At 40.2% G+C, this 12,378-nt stretch overlaps 1 protein-coding gene across 1 annotated transcript in view; it reads left to right on the top strand.

Moving 5' to 3' along the window:
* pemt (phosphatidylethanolamine N-methyltransferase) overlaps positions 1-8,686 on the top strand; it is a 44,687-nt gene extending 36,001 nt beyond the window's left edge. Inside the window, exons 4-5 of the mRNA XM_071522380.1 lie at positions 3,584-3,658; positions 7,580-8,686. Coding sequence (XP_071378481.1) covers positions 3,584-3,658; positions 7,580-7,634 — 130 coding nt within the window. The 3' untranslated portion in view covers positions 7,635-8,686. The remainder of the gene's footprint in view (positions 1-3,583; positions 3,659-7,579) is intronic.
* The last annotated feature ends 3,692 nt before the right edge of the window (positions 8,687-12,378 follow it).

Below are 12,378 nucleotides of genomic sequence, written 5' to 3'. Positions count from 1 at the left end.
GAATGAAACTAGGTAAACAGTTAAGACTGCAAATCACGACTGAAAGATACAGAGGTAGATAGAAAGTCCATATTCCAGCATATTAAACTGAGTCATAACCTTTGGAAAAGTTTTGTAAGCACTGTTAACAGCTTTTGGTGATGTACATTGCATTTCTGTGTCCATTTTGTTAGTTGTTTAGTGTATTTTTCTTATTCTAGCAGGTAACTGGCCAAACCAGCAGCTACAACAAAAACACAGTTAAATAACGCATTTTAGGTCTTAAAATAACTTCTACAGGTCTTAAAATTATTCAGGTGAATAATCAGCCCAGTCGCAGATCTTTATTCTAATACATCTACAGTTTTCATGTTTATGCTGATTGCAAAATTGATCTTGGGGTGCGATCACACCACAGTTTGTTTTCTCTGGTCTGAAACCAGAGTGGAAAAGGTCTGTTGTTTTTATGGTTCGTTTAGGTTCACACTGACCAATTACAAGCTTGTTTATTGGACAGTTGGTGACATCACCTGTCATCCTGCCAGATTAGAGATTTTTGGTGGCAGGGAGTCAAAACAAATCTCATTCCATTCCCTTTAACTTTATCTCAGCATGATGGACTTGTCTGTCTCTTCTTCTCTGGTGTTCATACCAGATAAAAACACATGAAGAAATAGCTGAATGTGAGCATCAGTCCAGACTGCGGTTTGCACTCGCTTTATTTATCAGAAGTCAACATCCATCTCCTAATTCATAGTATTCCCATGATGTCACATGCATTTCCTACCAATATGGCGCTTTACAATACACACAGCTCATTGGCTGTGTTTGTCATTTGATTGTAATCACCTGTTAATTTAATACAATCACCTGTTATTTTCCTACCAGGATGACCAAGTGGTGATATAACAGAATACTATGAATACCCATAATACCTTGCATTTTGGGGTTGTTTCCTGGGGCCAGTTGTATAAAGATAGACCTGGTCTTAGACTTAAATGTGACTTTAAGTCAAACTTACTATAGACATTTATATTTACCTGTTCCTACTACTTCTTGGTTGTTGTAGATCTCTAATGTGTTGTTTCTGTTTCTGTTTCTCTAAAGACTCTCTCTCTTCTTCAGACTCTTCCCAAAAACCAAAGATTTGGCATCTTGTATGAAACAGCTTCAGTATTTAAACCTCCCACTCTGACATTTAGGCGGACTCGTTGCCATAACAACAAAATTCTTAACTCAAGATTAGCCGGGGGGAAGGTGGCTAACATTCCTACCTCAAAATAAGTCAGTTGTAATATTTAAGTAACAGACAGTCTTAATTAGACTAGTCCAACCTGAGAGTCTAAGACCAGTCTAAGGTTTAGACTAGTCTTAAACTAGCTTTATGCAGCTGGCCCCTGTAGTTGGTTCAATTACGTTGATCTCACCTGACAGAACGAACCGAGGAGTTTCAATAAACCACTCCAAACACGCTCGGTGCGAATGCGGTCTCATGTTTCATTGTAACTGGCATTAAATAGATCAAAAGGTCTTAAGAGGTATTTGACTTGCAGGCACACTGTTGACTCTCTCCTCTGCATCCGCTACCTGGTTAATTAGGCCAGGATAGACGGATTTGTGGACAGATTTGTAAACCTTATCAGCAGGTCTTATTAGCAGCTTGTGGATTACTTCTCCTCCCTCTCCTTTCTCTCTTTTCTTTCTCTGTGTCGGTCTGGCTGTTTCAGCAATTGGAATATATTGCTTTTGAGGTATAGATAATAACAGTCATTTCACACAGTCATTTCAAATGTATGTAGAGAGCTCATACTAGAACAGCTAAATGGCCGCTCTGATTATGTAGCCTTACACTGCGCTCCTCCACAGGAGAAGGCTTTTAGTCCAGCACTCATACATGTTCCCCTTAATTACGCCCGCTGCATTATATGTGTGAGTGTGCCTTCATGCATTTGTGTGTGTGTGTGTGTGTGTGTGTGTGTGTGGGAGAGTGAGCTAACTCTGGAGACTTGGTCGGAAATTAGTCCATCTAATTGGTGTTATTCACCACTCCCTGTGCTGGTGGAAAAGTGTGATTGATAAAGGTCTGTGTCACTGTGCCACTGTCTGCTCTGGAATATGTAGGGCAGTGTATTGTGTCTGTGTGTGTGTGTGTGTGTGTGTGTGTGTCTGTGTGTGTGTGTTATTTCTGATGGCCACAGGGTGTACTGTAGGGTAAACCACCACCTTATGAGGCTGCCATAAATCTCTCTGATGTAAATTAATAGTAAGTAGTATCAAAATGTCGTAATTTATATGAAGTTAGGGTCTTTAAAATGTATTTATTTTCTGAAAATTGAATGGATTTTTATTTATAAGGCCGTTTGTTTGCCAGATCATTGGATCACTGGCTGCAGGTCACAGTTGACCCTCTGTTTGATTTGATCACTGGATCACTGGATCTCCAACAAAAAGTGCAATACTGAAAAGGCAATAATGCAGAGATTAAATCAAACAGACATTATTTGTTGTGTTTACTTGCTCATGTTGTCAAGCATCAATAACAAACCATGTTAGTCTGCCTGGCCTCCAGCTGCAGGAGAGAAGAAGGAGGAGTTCAGATCTATAAAGACCTGGTTCCTGATGCCTCTGCTCTGCTGTCAGGCCTCCAGCTTCTGAGCCTTTGTGAAGCCATTTTATATCTCAGGGTCATATTTTGACCCTTCTATGGCTTCTTGTAGTAGTACAGTGTTGTATATTGTTTATTTTTGGGGAGGGGTTGTATTCCATGTATTCCATGGCACCAATAGATGCACAACAGATAAGATCTCAGTTGTTGGTTTTCCACTGAAGTATTTTTTGCAAATTCTGGTTCATCAAATTAGAAAATCTGAATGGAAACCGCAAAAAAAATGTCCTCAGTATCACAAAAATGTTTTTTACACTCGCTTGAACCAGAAAAATATTGCAAGAAATTGCAATCGAAATGCATTTTTCCAAATAAATAATGATGTAAGTTGGTTCAATTTCATTGCACTTCAGTTCAAAAGTGCCTTTTCCGGACATTCTGAAATGTCCGTAAAATATCCACCACAACCTCCCAGAAATGTCACGCATGCTGTCGCTCTCATGTCTAAGAAGTATGAACATTAGTTGGTGCAAGTTCCAAGTGCAAAAGCTTTCCCAATACTAATCAATTCTCAATACTCTTTCCATTTTCGTCATCGGTGTTTTGTTTTTTGACGTTCACGTTATTTGCTTCAACCCAGCTGATGGAAACACATCTAATTCAGATTGTATTTTTTGCAACATTTTTTGCTATTTCAAAAAAATTGGGATAAAATTTGCTTGACAGTTGGATGGAAAAAGATCCACTAAGTTCTTCTCTCTCTCTGCATATATTTCTCTATGTCTCTCCCCCCTTTTGAGACACTCAGGCAGTCTGAGTGTCTCTCAAGTGCTTCACCGATAATAATAGGCTTGACCGCAGTCTGTATTGTGTTGTACATACAATAGATAGCTAACCCAGCTCTCTCTCTCTCTCTCTCTCTCTCTCTCTCTCTCTCTCTCTCTCTCTCTCTCTCTCTCTCTCTCTCTCTCTCTCTCTCTCTCTCTCTCTCTCCTCCAGTGGTGCCAGTCCTGTTGGTCTGGTTCTGACTGCAGTAGTAGCCGTCTCTTACCAGGTGGCGATAGGATACGAGGGGTAAGTATTGATCTCACCCTCTACACACACACACACACACACACATCCTTGTACTTCTATCCTTATGAGAACCTTCCATTGACTACATTCACTCCCTAACCTGTAACATTCATTGCCAACACTACCTGCCTAACCATAACCCTAAATCACTGATGGAGTTTCTATAGTACTAGTCTACACTGCAATTAAAGTATTGAACCTTTTTCACCCCACCGTCCCGCCAGCGGGCTCGTCATTACAAACGCATGTTGCGCTGCCAGGCTTTGTTTAAACCCACAGAACTTTATTTCAAATTCTAGTCAAGATCCCAAGGTTTCCAAAGATACCAAACATGTCAGGCTAAATTACAGGGAAATGTGTATAAAATGATGCACAAACATCTACACTGAACAAAAATATAACGTAACACCCAAGATGCCATTATTTTAAGGCTGCACCATTACATCAAATGGAACAAATCTATACTGAACAAAAATATAAACACAACACTTTTGTTTTTGCTCCCATTTTTCATGAGTTGAAATAAAAGATCTAATACTTTTTCTATGCACACAAAAGGCTTATTTCTCTCAAATTTTGTTCACAAATTTGTTTAAATCCGTGTTAGTGAGCACTTCTCCTTTTCACTGACTGGTTTTCAAAAAGCCCTAGTCATGTGAGATCCATAGTTCAGTGCCTAAAAAATGTCTTTTTTCAAGATAAAACTGCACATTTTAGAGTGGCCTTTTATTGTGACCAGCCCAAGGCACACCTGTACAATAATCATGCTGTTTAATCATCATCTTGATATGCCACACCTGTCAGGTGGATGGATTATCTTGGCAAAGGAGAAGTGCTCACTAACACGGATTTAAACAAATTTGTGAACAACATTTGAGAGAAATAAGCCTTTTGTGTGCATAGAAAAAGTCTTAGATCTTTTATTTCAACTCATGAAAAATGGGAGCAAAAACAAAAGTGTTGTGTTTATATTTTTGTTCAGTATAGATTTGTTCCATTTGATGTAATGGTGCAGCCATAAAATAATGGCATCTTGGGTTTGAATATTTCACTCAATATAAGTGTGCTATGTAGCATTGGAATGAGCAGATACAGAATATGTGTTGTGCAGTATGGAAAAAATGTGTTTTTCTAACTTTGAAGCTACTTAAGGGGAAAATCGGAGTTCAAGGGGTTAACAGTGACTCACTGGTGAGAGCAAGTCTTGGTATGCAAGACATCTCTCCTCTGAACTTTCCCACTAATTGATGTGCCGGCTTGCTTTGGCCTAGATAACAGCAGGTATGCAGGTCGAGTCACTTCAGACCTGAGCTCATGCGGTTCTTTGGACCTGAGTGCTCGTTAAGACGTGGATTTGAAAGACGGGGGTTTCCTCGGTTAGAGCGATCTCACCGAGGACAGCTGAGGAGACGGGAGCAGACATGATGGACGACTCCTCCCCTCCTCCCCGCCCTCTTTCTCCCTCTCTCCCTCTTTCTCCCTCTCTCCCTCTCTCGTGTTTTCTTCTCAAACCGCATCTCCATTTAATTGCGAGCACATTAGCTGGGGGGAAAAGGGAGTGACACAAGGGGACTTGAAAGAAGTGGACAGATCATTTTCTTTGATGAATCGAAGCCGGAGTGGCCGGCCCTCTCTCCCTCTCTCCCTCTCTCCCTCTCTCCCTCGCATCCTCCTCCTCCTCCTCCTCCTCCTCCTCCTCCATAACCATTACGAGATGAGACCTAAAAAACAGTTATGAGTGACCTACTTTTGGACAGACACGGACACGCAGAAACACACACACACACACACACACACACACACACAAAGACATAAACACATATTGCTGCATAAGCCACCCACAAACGAGACAGAGCTTGAGATAGAAGCAGATGAGTGAGTGCACTCACTCATCAAGTCCATTGTGTGTGTGTGTGTATGTGTGTGTGTGTGTGTGTGAGTGTGTGTGAGACACCCTCTCATCTACAGACCAGATGTATTAGTGCTTGTTTTTGTGCATGTATTTTTACTGTGCAGCTGTCAACAGAGAGTAACAGCTTGTTAGTTTATACGGATTATAATGAGCAAACTAGCAGACCAATCAAAATTGATATAGAGTCAACAGTCGTATCTTAACGCATCACACTGTGTCACAACTTACCAACTCCATGGACTTTGTAATAAGGAGCCAAATGTCTGTCTAGATAGAAGCAGCAAGATGGATGCTGGGAAACGGCAGCTTGTTTATGCCGCAACATGACTGACCTACATTTATCACATAAATACATTTATACATAAACTTAAGCACAGACACACACACACACACACACACACACACACACACAATGAACCCTCTTCCTCTCTTTCCGGTCTCTTCCAGCCCCTCAAGGTTATTTTAGTGGCTTTGATTGCCTCACCAAGTCTCTCTCACCCAGATTTCTGTTGCTACAGAAACCACCTGGAAACCGTTAGGAGGAGCAGATTCGTCCACCTCGTCTTGTCTTTAGTTCAGATTCACAACGGCCTCATTTGCCCACAAAATCAGAGAGGAAAAGGCAGGTTCGACTTGGCGTTGCCAGAAGCATGCATTTCTGAATATGTCACACATTAACACACGCTGTGAAAGAGAGCGCAGGTGTTACATGTCGCCGCTTCAGTTTCCGACAGCGCAGATCCAGAAATGTGTCATTTAGCCCCAAAATTGTGAATTCAAGCGAAGGCAGGTGGCGGCTCTTACCTCACACTGTGACAGGGAAAAGATTCAGCTGCTATATTTGGCTTCGCCCCAGGCTAGATTCTGAATTATTATGTGCGGGGATAGAGGGGCATCAGGCTTGATATTACCCCACACAGCGATTGGAGCAGGCACCATGTATTATTGATGGGATACGATGCAGGAGCCACACAGTGAATGGGAATGGGTGTAGATTTAGCTTGATTTTCACTTGTATGGAGCAGTCGTTCTCACTTTTTGGCTCGTGACTCCCCTCGTCACAGGCTGCAAATAACAGAGAGGTGAACAGTTCAACCAAAAAAAAAAAAAAAAAGTTGTTTCATTTGACTGTCAGAGAGGCTGGAAACTATTCAGTATTTCACAAGAAAAAAGCAAAAATTATAGAAAAATTACACACAAAAATAAATTTGTATCGTAGAAATGTTTTTTTACTATCACATAAATCATCTCGTGACCCCCCAACATGATCCTGCGACCCCCTGGTGGGTGCCGACCCCAGGTTGATAACCACTGGCATAGAGTTCCCACTCTTTTTAGTTTAGAGAGCGAGTTTACACAATGCCTCTAAACTTTGGGGTTTTTTTTTAAGATTGTTTTTTGGGGGCATTTTTGCCTTTTTATTAGACAGTTCAAAGTTTAGATAGACTGGAAAGACTGGGAGAGAGAGTGGGATTCAAACCCAGAACATCACATTTACATGATACATGTCGTTGATCCACCAGGACGCCCCAGAATGGAAAATTTGACACCCAATTATGACGTTTATTTTCCCTTTCCAGGCTATTTTATTGTTACTGGAAGAATCATTCAGGCTGCAAATATCCAGTGTTTCACAAGAAAGAGCTACAAAGATCATAAAGATTAAAAAGACAATATAATAATAAATATCTCAATTAGAAACGTATTTTCCCAGATTCCCTCCATCCTCCCCCCCCGGGTGGAGAACCACTGTCCTCTGCTGTAACTGTTAGTCTGAGCAGGATGTGGAGAACTCACATCAGGGGTCAATGGTGCGGAACGGTGTGTGTGTGTACATCCATGTGTGCAGCGGTGGAGAAGAGGAACATGTAGATACACACACACACACATGCACACACACACACACACACACACACACACACACACACCGGGGTCCTGGCACGGAGTGGTACGGCGTTCCAGCCTCTGATTTATTGTCCCATTATATGTTTGTTCTGCTGTATTTGCAGACCGTTCACCGAGCAGATCTATCAGGAGAGGAGGCAACGCTGCAAACACAAATGATCCTCCACCTCCCACTTCCCCGCCAACGCCAACGCCAACGCCACCGCCTGCAGCTCCCGGTTTGGTTGAGGATTCACATTCTGTCATGTACAGACAGACAGACAGACAGACAGACAGACAGGATGACTGACTGAGTGACAGACCGACTTCCTAAGAACCTCAATCATTAATCAACCTCCAGCGGGGACGAAGGCTGCGTTCACACTGCAGCTGAAAGTCTCCCAGTTTAGATTTTTTTTCCCCCTCATATATATGGCACAAATCTGATGTTTTCTAACCATTTATGAACATCAAAAATCTGCATGGAATCACATTTTTCCAATTCCAATCTGGACCGCATGGATATACTTTGCTGACACTTGCAGAATAACCATTTTTGACAAGCTGGCCCTATGTCATTCCTGCCACAGTAGGACTTTTTCCCCATGATTGATATATTTTCTTAGCCATTTCTCACTGGTTCATCGCCGCCATATGGTTGCGATGAATCTAAAAAAAAGCACATTTAATACCTAAAATACCCTTCACATTCTCTAAATTTAATGAAAATGTAATGCTAAACATGATGATGTCACTTTCTATCTGAAAAACCATAACTCAGTCTGTCTGTGTAGATTACTTTCAGTCATCCAGGTAGGAAGATGTCCAAAAAAACAAAATCCACTGGACTTAAAATGAAGAGATGAAGACATTTCGCCACTCATCTGAGAAGCTTCATCTTCTTCAACTCTTCATTTTGAGTGCAGTGAATTTTGTTTCTATTTTTTTTTTGGACATAACCCAGTCTGGATCAACTAGTGAGAATAGAATAGTAGTAGTCGGAGCTTCAAAGTGTGTCACAGTGTTTAGAGTATTTCAAGGCAAAACAGGGAAAGACCAATACATAATTGCAACACTGCCATCATTATACTCTGCATCCTAATCACTGTTCCTTTTGCATCCTTTTTAAATGTGATATGATTTCAGACAAGTCAGTGATCGTATTACACTGTACCTATGCAAAGTTAACCATTCCACACTGTACAGTATGCACTGCCTGGTCTTGTATGTTGATGGGAGAACTTTTTTTTTGCTATGTAATAAAAGACTGAGTCTGGGTTCAAAGCACTGGTGACTGTGTTTGTGTTGAGAAATCGAGGCTCCGGATGAAAACATTGAAGGTGAGAAGAACTTTACATCACAACTCTAAAGGTAAACACAGCAATAGTTTTCAATGGTCTCTTGTCCACTAAAAGCAAGAAGTGGCGTGTCAAACCACCGTCAGTAAGTTCGGAGCATCAGGAGACGCACATATGCTGTTTTTTATGAGGCTTCTAGAGTTGCAGTGACACATTTCAGTGCAAAAGATAAAAAAAATGTAATATGATGACTGCAAAGTAAGCATCTAATTTAGGTAGCATTGTACAAATGTGCGGATGTAGGACAAAACGTGAACACTATAAGAGTAATAATAATAATAAACTTTATATAACACCTTTCTTAACAAGGTTGCAAGGTGCTTTACAATAAAATGAGAAGAAAAAAATAAAATAAAAACAGAAAATTGAATACAGATAACAGATAAAGGAATAAAACAAAGGTAAGAAGCAAGCAGTACAAGTGTAATCAAAGGAAGGAACTAAACCAGAAAAGCTCTGCACAACATGAAGATGATTAAAGGGCATTGTGTTTAAAATATGCTATAAAAAAGACAGTTATAGTATATAAGCATGTTCAGCTAGCAGCCCACAGGCATCAGAAGTCACACTGGGTTTCTTTTTTTTTTTTCTTTTTGCAACGTACTGGTGTGGAATTTAGAGAAAGACCCATGGGGATGGGGTAGGTCAGGGTTAGGGAGTGCCCAAAGGTGTAGGTGTTTGCTTTCTGTTACTTTTCTGTATCTTGTACTGTCTTAGTTATAATTGCATGGCTTTAGTGCGACTAAAACGTTAAGTTATGAATTTGTTACGGGAAAAAAAGAAAAAAAAAGTATATATTTTATTTGTTTTTTTTATTTTTTTTATTTCCTGTTTTATTTACTTACCTGTCTATCAATGCCCTGGTATACCTATATGTTATGTTATTGACAGAGATCACTTGTTGATCTACACCTGCAAACCTTGTGGAAAGTAAAATGAAAAATAAAAAAAATAAAAAAATTGGTCAAAAAAAAAAAAGAAGTCACACTGGGTTTGCTTTTAGCCTGCAGGCAACTAGCTGAACATGCCAGACCAAAGCAACAGAGGTGATGTCCTCAGTCTGACAGCTACCTGCAATAGAATGAGTTGATGTGTTACCTCATTTGCACTGAAGCATTACCTGCAGGCTGGTGGTGCTTTCATCAACATCCGTTCCCCAATGTGAAGAAATCTGCATTGCTAATAGTCTCCATATTTGGATCAACATTGTTATCATTGTGAGTCAATGAAACACAGATGCAGGTTGTACCTTTAGTAATGACAGACTGCATCAATGATTCCCCCACACTTCCTCTGAGGCAAACTGTTGAAATATCAACGTGAAGACAGAGCAACTTCTCTCATTCATAGAGGTAGAACTGATAGAACCAAACCATTGTAGTGCTTGTAATAAATCGCCTGATTAAAGCCTCCCTGCACACACAGTATGTTGTTAATAGGAGTCAAAATGTTGAGGACTAAGTATCTGCTAGTTTACTTTTCATGTCTGGTCTGTTGATCTTCACTTCACTACATGCATTCATAACCACAAAGTTTGAAAGAGTTTTGATTGCAGATTTGAATGTTCATATGTAATGTAAATGTAAAGATCTGCTCATTGCTACTTAATTTCAGGTCTCTTGGTGGAGTCATTCCTATGTTCCCAGGGTCCTATGTTCCCCATATTTATATGGCACATAATGGGAACATGACAAAGTTCGATTTCACAAAGTTGGTTGTAGATTTTTACCCAGAGCCCTGACCACAACTGTTTCAAAGAACAGAAGGGCTTTTTATCAGAGCTATCCACCATTATTAGATTGCACTTTAGGGTTAGGGTTAGAGACTGTCAGAATCAAATAAAATGATAGCCATTAGTTTTGTTGTGTTTATATACCTGTTTTGAAGCCTTGTTCCAACAAAAAAAACTGGATAATAACTTGAAATGGGTCAAATTTGACCCGAACACAATAGGAGGGTTTATGTGTGTTAACAGAATATTGAACTGGGGAACTTAGGACCCTGGGAACATAGATACGCTTCCCTCTTGGGATGTAATCTATCCATACTAAGTTATCTAGGTTAGCTAGTTAGCTAGCTGACCTTCCAAGTTCAAACTAGCCATACTAGACTATAGCTATCTAGGTAAGCTAGTTAGCTAGCTGCTGAGCTTCAACACTATGAATGTGATGGTCATGAATGAATGAAAAAAAGTCATGGTGTCACTGCGTCTTATATTTTTTATTCATATTTAGACCAGAGTTCCTTCCTTCTAGTTTGCTAGTTGGCTAACTTGTTAAGTTGTTTCTTTGGCTCCGCCCACTGATGTTTAACTCAACCAGTCAGATTAGTTGTGCCTTCAGTGCAACTCTGCCTCTGAGAAATTTTTGTAGAACTGAAACTACAGTTATAGCCTCGCTCTGTAGTCTACATCCAGAGATGCAAGGAGGAAGGGAGAGGAGAGTTGATTAGCAGAATGAATCACTGACAGAGAAATGATTACATGACATGACAGAGCGAGCCAGTGACAAATTAAACAAGTGAATGAGTAAACGAGCCGGACACACGGCTCGCTTACGCAAACTACAACAGACTTTACCCCGCAATTTCTGTAGAAGTTTTTCTACGTGACACACGAGTAAAACATGACCTGACCCGAGCGTGTTTCTCTCTGCGTGAACGTCAGGCAGACAGCAGTTTGAAGAAGTTACTGCCGAAACACTATCGACCAAAACATGCATACCAATAAAGAAGTTAAAAGAGGATGAAAATGAAAATAAATCAATCCAAACTTGTATCGTAAATATGCTGGGATCGGCTCCAGCCCCCCTGAGCCTGAGCTAAAATAAGTGGGTAAAAGAAAATAAATCAGTATAGCTGTCCTTTACCCTCTGCACCCCTATGTATGGGATAATTAGTTTGCAGACATTGTTTACAGTAAAAACACATATCCAGTCACCAGTACTTATACTGTACCGACAAGTATCAGTCGATAAGACTAGACAGGAAGACATTTGCTTGATAAAGTGCAATAAAAACTGCCTTGTCAGTGCAAAATACACAGTTCCTAAACGGCAGTGAGATACTGCATCGTCTCATATGCAAATTAACCACTTTAACTGAGTTTAGACCATCAGCAGCAGCAGAACGACCTGGACAGGAAAAATAGTTCGGCTTTCTCACCATGACTCTCAAAGATTTCTCATTATGTATAAACTCTAATCTAATCTAACCTAATATAAATCAAACAAATAATCCCTCTATAACTTTATCCTAAATTGGTGGACTTTGTTCATGTGTGTACAGCATGGTAAACAAACTTCTACACTTCCTAATAAATCCACTTCTCTTCTTCATCCTGCTGCTCATCACATGAAGAGCTTTGTTCCTCGTTGAAAACAGAGACAAGTACTCATGGAAAATAATGACTAGCACAAAATCAAAACAAACTGTGCTGCTCTTTAAAGGATAGGATATAACAAAAACACTTCCACCAGATCCTCTATATTTTAAAGATGCTGAATGATGAACTTCAGCTTTTGTTTTAACCCCAAAATGGATATATAGCGTTTTGGAAATTAACTCTC

Source organism: Centroberyx affinis, unplaced genomic scaffold (genome assembly GCF_046629955.1).
Source record: "Centroberyx affinis isolate AG114_WGS23_722 - 3 ecotype Tasmania unplaced genomic scaffold, CSIRO-AGI_Caff_v1 ptg000981l_1, whole genome shotgun sequence".
Classification (NCBI taxonomy): Eukaryota; Metazoa; Chordata; class Actinopteri; order Beryciformes; family Berycidae; genus Centroberyx; species Centroberyx affinis.
This window is presented reverse-complemented; position numbering and strand designations above follow the sequence as displayed.